This window comes from Myotis davidii, unplaced genomic scaffold, assembly GCF_000327345.1.
Source record: "Myotis davidii unplaced genomic scaffold, ASM32734v1 scaffold37, whole genome shotgun sequence".
NCBI lineage: Eukaryota > Metazoa > Chordata > Mammalia > Chiroptera > Vespertilionidae > Myotis > Myotis davidii.
The window spans coordinates 983,621-991,259 of record NW_006289395.1 but is presented as its reverse complement, the minus strand read 5'-3'; the positions used below and the strand labels follow the sequence as shown (position 1 = coordinate 991,259).

Here is a 7,639-nt window from a genome sequence, read left to right as displayed (position 1 = left end):
TATTATTTTATTTTTAAAATATATATTTTAAAAATTTATTTCAGAGAGGAAGGGAGAGGGAGAGATAGAAACATCAATGATGAGAATCACTGATCAACTGCTTCTTGCACGCCCCACACTGGGGATCAAGCCCACAAACTGGGCATGTGCCCTGACTGGGAATCGAACCATGACCTCCTTAGTATAACCACTGAGACAGAGCGGCTGGGCACTCTGGCCATTTTTTTAAAAAGTTGAATATAGTTACCATGTGACCCAGCAATTCACTCCTAGTTATATATCTAGGAGAAGAAAGAACATAAGTACACAGAAAAACTTGTCCACAAATGTTTATAGCAGCATTGTTCATAACAGCCAAAAATAGAAATAACCCACTTGTCTTTCAACTGATGAATGAATAAATAGTGATATGTCTATACAATGGAATATGATTCAGCCATAAAAAGAAATGAAGTACTGAGACATACTATAACATGGATGAACCTTGAAGATATTGTGCTAAGTGAAAGCCAGACACAAAAGGTCAAGCATAGCCGAAACCGGTTTGGCTCAGTGGATAGAGCGTCGGCCTGCGGACTGAAGGGTCCCGGGTTCGATTCCGGTCAGAGGCATGTACCTGGGTTTCAGGCACATCCCCAGTGGGGGATGCGCAGGAGGCGGCTGATCGATGTTTCTCTCTCATCGATGTTTCTGACTCTCTATCTCTCTCCCTTCCTCTCTGTAAAAAATCAATAAAATATATTTAAAAAAAAAAAGTCAAGCATTGGATGATTCCATTAATAGGAAATGTTCAGAACAGGCAAATCCATAGAGACAGAAAGTAGATTAGCGGTTGCCACAGGCCAAGAAAGGGCGATGTGGCATGACTGCTAATGGGTGCAGGGTTTCTTTCTGGGGTGATAAAAATGCTCTGTAATTAGTGGTGATCGATGTACACCTTTGTGAATATACCAAAAACGAGTACATTTTAAGAGGGTTGCCCTAGCCGACTTGGCTCAGTGGATGGAGCAGCAGCCTGCAGACTGAAGGGTCCCAGGTTCAATTCCAGCCAAGGGCACATGCCCAGGTTGTGGGCTTGATCCCCAGTGGGGGGCGTGCAGGAGGCAGCCAATCAATGATTCTCTCTCATCATTGATATTTCTATCTCTCTCTCTCTCTCTCTCCCTTCCTCTCTGAAATCAATAAAAGAAGTATATTTAAAATAAGTAAATAAATAAATAAATGGGGCCGTATATATATATACAGTTCTGTTTACATATGCAGGAAGCACCTCTGGTCGGGTACAAAAGTTACCAATTAACACTGGTTATCTCCAGGGAGGGAAACTGGGTGGCTGGAGGTCCGGGAAGGAGCGTTTTCTCTGCATATCCTCTTTTGCCTTTGCAATTCTGAACCACATGACTGGGTCACGTAGTCATAAATGGGACCTGGCCTTTATCTTGATTCTATTACAGAACCTGGCACAGACCTAGCATAGAATGGGTGTTCAATAAATGTTTGCTCGACTAAACTGAGCTGGCAGATAAAAGCCTGTGGCATGTAACAGGCACTGAATAAACACTGTCTGCCTTGTCCTAGCAGCGTGGGCCCCTGTCAGGAAGTAAACTGGGCAGGAGGCAGAGGCAACACAGACTGAGACGGCCCGTTGTCTGAAGCCCTGACCTGCCCTGACCACCTGTACTGCGAAGAAGAGGCATGGGCTGGGAAATGAAAAACTAACCACTGAAGTGTCCTCTCAATTCCCCTCTGCATCTGCCACGTGCTGGAGAGAGAGCTAGCTGGATCTGGAAAACGTCGGTGGGCTCTTACCTGACTCTGGGGGCTCCTTGCTCACGTGCTCGGCTTCCATGGAACCAATGCCCCCACTAAACATGATGGGCTTGATCCACTCACGCCGCTGGCTGTCTGGGAGCTGGAGGCCCAAGGAGCGGGCAAAGCCTGGAGTGTGGACGTCACAGGGAGAGGAGACAGGATCACCACCCAGTCTCCTCAGCGCTCACTCAGTCACACACCCCGTCCCACCTCCAGTACTAGGTATCTATTATCCCCCGCGCCCCCCGAGCCTCACCGGCCAGCACTGGTTCCCCAAACTTGTTGCCATAGTCAGAAGCCCCATTACTGGCCTCAATGGCAACCTCGAGGGGCCGGGCAAAGTTCCCAGGATACTGGAAGCTCGGATCCTCCCAGGGCAGATTGTAACCTGGTAGGAAAGAGAAAGTTGGGTGGACTGTAAAAACAGAAAACGGAGGAGCCAGGCCTCTGGGAAGAATCTAAGCCACCAAGGACTACCTGCACCTGTAGAATGTTCCATTTTAGGAAGCCATATTTTAGGAAGGGGCAGTTTTCCTAATGATTGGTCTTATTTCTCACCTCCCACACCAACCTTCCCTGGCTCTTGGGAGCAGAGTTAAGCCTTTCTAAGGAACTGGATTTGGGAGCAGGTGATGGTCATAAGTCTGACCCAGGACCACACTTTCTTGATGAGTGGATACTAGTTTACAAATTGTGGTTCTACAAAGCCAGAATGGTGACCTGAGTTCCCCCGGCATATAGTCCTCATGACCATGGTCGATGAAAAGCCAATTACTCTAGAGCCCACCATCCCATAATGACCCGGGATGAACTCTGACTTAAGAGATATAAGTGCCGAAACCGGTGTGGCTCAGTGGATAGAGCGTCAGCCTGCGGATTGAAAGGTCCCAGGTTCGATTCCGGTCAGGGGCATGTACCTGGGTTGCGGGCACTTCCCCAGTGGGGGATGTGCAGGAGGCAGCTGATCGATGTTTCTCTCTCGTCGATGTTTCTAACTATCTCTCTCCCTTCCTTTCTGTAAAAAATCAATAAAATATACTTTAAAAAAAAGAGAGAGATATAAGTGTTCGGCGCCTGCCAGGACAAGGAATCTGGAAGCAGAGATGTCTAGAAAGGAAAGAGATGGGACCTGGGATGTGCAGATTTCCAAAGCAATAGCCAGCAGTGCCAGCCACCACGTGGGCCCCACGTCCCGTGCACTGGACATCTCGGATCCGGCCCCCTGTGCCCGTGGTTGCACCGCTGAAGGGGGCTACTCCTGTAAAGAAAGGGGCCAAGGTCTGAGTACTGAAGAGACAGACCCAAGCTCTGACCACCCCATTGAAAATAAAAACCACCATCCTGCTCTATTGTTTTTCACAGGCCCCACCCAGGGGCCTGGGAGCTGAGCACTCCCCAGCATCCTCTGCTCTACCCCTCCCAGGACCCAGCTCACCTGTGGGGAAGTTGTGGGTCTCTGCTGTGAAAACAACATGTCTCAGCCCCTGCTGTTGCCGGAAGCAGCTTGGCTGTGTGGGGTCCTCGGGCCGCAGGAATCGGACTTCCTTCCCCTGGATTGCACTGTGGACACATCCGCTCTGGACTTTGCTTCCTTCTTGGGATCTGTCCTTACCCAGCCAGGGTCTAGGGCCTCCCCTCCCCTAGGCCTGAAGTGACCCCAGCCTTGGGCGTACCCACCTGCTGTTATCACAGAACTTGAGGACATTATTGGGATTCGAGAATGCCTGGGTGCTCATGATGGACTCGAAGAGCGACTGTGCCAGCTCCTGCCCATCCACGTGGAGTCGGCCCTTGAAGAACCAGTGTCGGCTGTGCTCGCTGTAGGGGATGACGTGGGGAGGGGAAGGTAGGGTGGAAACCTGAGGTCATTTCTCAGGCCTTGCCATGCCTCTCACCAGCATTAACAGCAGAGTTACAATCTACTCATACTTAGATAATATCAAAATATATTCCCATAATCTTCAAACATTGTCATTGTGGACTGTCCAGATCCAAAGTGAAGAGAAAAACCAAGATTTGAATGTAGACTACTGGGTGGGTGGGGAGCCCAGACTTCAAACAGACTCAGGGAGGCCCCATAAAGCAAAAGAGAGCCATGAAAGCAAGTCCCTGGGGTCTTCCCTTCCGACCTCCACAGGCTCAAACATCAGGACATCCCTCCCCATTCCTCCCTACCTATTGGACTGAGCCAAGTCAAAGGCCTCCACCATGCTAGGGTTCCGCTGCAGCTCCTGGAAGCGCTTGGTGTAGAAGTCCAGGTCCCAGGAGTCTAGGGCCAGACCTAGGAGACGAGCCCAATCAGAGTTGACTGTTGGTCTCAAGCTGCCACTTCCCAGGCCTCAGCATCCCTATCAGCCCAGCCTGGGCCTTCTTCCCTGCTTACCTAGCTCCTGGTTGGCTTTCTCCAAGGCAGGCCGGCCCTCAGCCAGGATGTTGATTGGGCCATCGAGGGGTGTTGGGATGCACCCGATGGAGAAGCTCTGGATGGGACGGGGGAAGTGCTGCTCCGTCATCCGGTCATACAGGGTTTCCAGAGCAATGGCCTCCATCTCAGCTGAAGGGGGGTGAGCAAACTAGGGGTGGAGACACACAGAGTACAAGGGGTAGAGAGCTGAAGAAGAGATAAAATAGTCTACTTTCCATCTTCCAAGCCAGGCAGGGCCTGCCCACTGCTAGCCTATATGGCACCTCTGTTCAGATTAGAAAAGTAGTTCCTTTCCCAGCATGATGTAAGGATGCATGCAGGTTAGTGAGGGGAGCAGAGGCTGGAGTTTCTGTCCCATTCACTCTTCAACCAGGTGCCCCCAAGCAGTGAATAACCTGCAAACAGGGCAGGCCTAAAGCCAGGAGCTCCTTCCCCTGTCTCTGCCACTATTTCCCTAGGGTTTAGAACCCCATCTCTTATCCCTGACCCAGCTCCTCCTCCTGATCCCCCATCCTGATGGCCTACCACCTCACCGAGAGCAGGTAGCGCCGGGTAGTCTCCACGCGGTCCCCGGCCCCCAGCCCAGTGGCCCGGCACACTGACACGATGTTGGTGGACGTCGGAGTGGAGAAGTTCAGCCTGAGGAGTGGGCCACACGGTGAGGACCTGAGAGCCCCAGCTGAGAAGACAGACCCTACCCACTGCTGTCCAGCAAATCTCCCATCTCCACTACCCCCACCAATGGCCTCCAGCCTCACACCAGGGCACTCATAAAACTGTTTTCAGTCCTAACCGGTTTGGCTCAGTGGATAGAGCATCGGCCTGTGGACTCAAGGGTCCCAGGTTCGATTCTGGTCAAGGGCATGTCTCTTGGTTGCAGGCACATACCCAGTAGGGAGTGTGCAAGAGGCAGCTGATCGATGTTGCTCTCTCATTGATGTTTCTAACTCTCTATCCCTCTCCCTTCCTCTCTGTAAAAAAATCAATAAAATATATTTAAAAAAAAAAAAGAATCATGATGATCTAGTCAAAACTACCAACCATAGAAGGAATATCACTCCCAGAAGGCTCTAATCTCCTCCTAAAAAAAACCAAAACCAAAACAAAACAAAACTGTTTTCAAAGGTCACTCAAAGCAAACCATAATGGTCCTTTTTGCATCAAAATGCTTTGATTTCAATTTCTCAGAACTCAATCTGTTTTATTTCCAGAACATGCCTGGGAGCTAGCTCAGTCTTCGAAGACATTTTCCCACGTGGGGACAGCATAAGCATGGTTTTCTAGGCAGGGAGTAGGATGGAGCAAATGAAAAACAAATCTCTTGAGGATCACAAGAGGAGGAAGCAAAGGAATGGAAGTGGAAGGGGTGGGCAGTATGTTTAAAAGAAATCGTGTGCCTGATCCTGGAAGGAGTGGCCCCGGGGAGACACCTGCCTGGGCCCAACCTCCAGCAGCAGGTCACTGGAGCCAGGAAGGAGCCAGGACTCCTGAGCGACATCATCCAGTAACAAGGGGCAGCCAAACAGCCACATCAGCTTCTTCATCTCCTCAGCACTTGGGAGGGACTCAGCTGCAGGGAGACAGGGTAAGGATCCTTGAGCCACTGCCTGGGCACCGGGGTGCCTCCCTCAAGAACCCGATACTTGGTCCAACCTGTCCAGTTCACATTGTAGCACAGCTCGGTCTTCACGCTCTGCAGCTCTGGCAGTTTCCCTTGCAGCTTCCTTCGAGTGTGGCCGGCCGCTGCATCTTCATGGCCAGAGGGACGGACATAGAAGTGAAGGACGGAGGACATATCTCTTCAGATGTCCCTTGCTGGAGAGATGTAAGGTTCCTAAAAAAATAACATTCACTGTAGCCTATCTGCTGAATCTATTTCCAGTTTTCAGGACAGCTGAGGCTTTGGAGGCATTAAGGGTTGATGGGGAAAGTGATAGGGGCATTCAGAGAAACAAGGTAACCTGAAAATGTAACCTTGGGGGTTTAACTAATTCTGCAAAATGTGGGCTTTAGCGGTCTGGGACCTGGGTGTGGATACACCCTTGACACTTGGTCCCTGTGCACCTGCCCTTTGCTGGGTCCCAGGTAAGTTCTTAGGAACTCTCCTTCTCACCCATAATGTATCAACACTGGCTTCTCTTCTATTCCTCTAACTCACCAGGTTCAGTTCTGGCAGGCCTTTTTCTCACCCTGATATGTATTTGCATGGCCAGCTCCTTACTATTTAGACTTCAGGAGAAATTCACTTTCTTGGAATGAATGTCTTTGACAAACCGGGCTGAAGTAGTCACTATCGGATGGCTCTATTTTAATTTCCTATATTGCACTTATGGCTGACATTTTTTTAGCTCTATCTTCCCCATGAGAACATGTGGGCATGGACTGTAGCTGGTTTTTCTTCATTGGTAAACACACTGGATTACCAAGGCTTGGAACAACACTTGGGTCTTAAAAGGAAAACAAACAAACAAAGAAATAATCATCCTGGCCGGTTTCTCAGTGGTTAGAGCATTAGCCCATGGACCCAAGCTCTCGGGTTCGATTCCCAATCAAGGGCACATACCTCAGGTCAATACCTGGCCCTGATCAGGACGCATACAGAGGCAGCCAATGTGTCTCTCACATGATGTTTCTCTCTCCCCCTCCTCCACCTCTTCCCTCCCTTCCACTCTCTTTAAAAAAACAAAACAAAAAAACAATGGGATTCGGTGAGGATTTTTTTAAAAAAAGGGAAAAATCGAAAACGTGTAGCCTTGGCCCGTGTGGGTAACTGGTTAGAGCGTGGGGCTGCACGGAGGGACTCGGGTTCCATTCCCAATCAAGGACAAGTAGCTGGTTTGCAAGTACGATTCCGCCCTCGGGGCGCGTGGGAAGGCAACCGATGGAAATGTCTCTTTCCCCCTCCCTGCCTCCCTTCCGCTCTCTCTAAAAATCAATGTGAGGATGAATTTTTAAAATTTTTCAAATAAAACTTGTTGACGGACTGAACTCGATTTCCGTCACTCACCAATATCTCCCGCCACCCCCCTCTCTCGGGCCTCATTTCGGTAAAGGGCGCTTCTGCCGAATCGGCGCTGACGGCCCCTTCCACCCCGTGCTGACCACCCTTGGTGAAGTGGGGCCCTCACCGCTGTCCTCCGCACCCTAATTCCTTCACAGGGACTGTATCACACCACTTGACTTCCGTCCTGGTGAAACAGAAGCCAGGACAGAGCTGTCTACATCAGGGATGCACCCCCAACAGGTAGCACAGCGCCTGACACAGGAGGGGGGTCGGCAGGTGTGTTTCTGTTGCAGGGCGAGGCGAGGGCATGAGTCTACGTGGAGCCCCTGCAGCCCGGCGTCCAATGGACGCCCGTCCTGAAGCCGGCTGGCGGGCCCAGCGGGCGCCGCTCGGCTCGG

General features: G+C 50.6%; 1 protein-coding gene across 1 annotated transcript in view; it reads right to left on the bottom strand.

Moving 5' to 3' along the window:
* PFAS (phosphoribosylformylglycinamidine synthase) overlaps positions 1 to 6,086 on the bottom strand; it is a 14,110-nt gene extending 8,024 nt beyond the window's left edge. The window contains exons 1-10 of the mRNA XM_015562532.1: positions 5,891 to 6,086; positions 5,672 to 5,807; positions 4,771 to 4,876; positions 4,196 to 4,385; positions 3,988 to 4,093; positions 3,490 to 3,630; positions 3,248 to 3,372; positions 2,942 to 3,070; positions 2,069 to 2,200; positions 1,810 to 1,938 (exon numbers count right to left, since the gene is read on the bottom strand). Of these exons, the coding sequence (XP_015418018.1) occupies positions 1,810 to 1,938; positions 2,069 to 2,200; positions 2,942 to 3,070; positions 3,248 to 3,372; positions 3,490 to 3,630; positions 3,988 to 4,093; positions 4,196 to 4,385; positions 4,771 to 4,876; positions 5,672 to 5,807; positions 5,891 to 6,032 (1,336 nt within the window). The 5' untranslated portion in view covers positions 6,033 to 6,086. The remainder of the gene's footprint in view (positions 1 to 1,809; positions 1,939 to 2,068; positions 2,201 to 2,941; positions 3,071 to 3,247; positions 3,373 to 3,489; positions 3,631 to 3,987; positions 4,094 to 4,195; positions 4,386 to 4,770; positions 4,877 to 5,671; positions 5,808 to 5,890) is intronic.
* Positions 6,087 to 7,639: the final 1,553 nt, after the last annotated feature.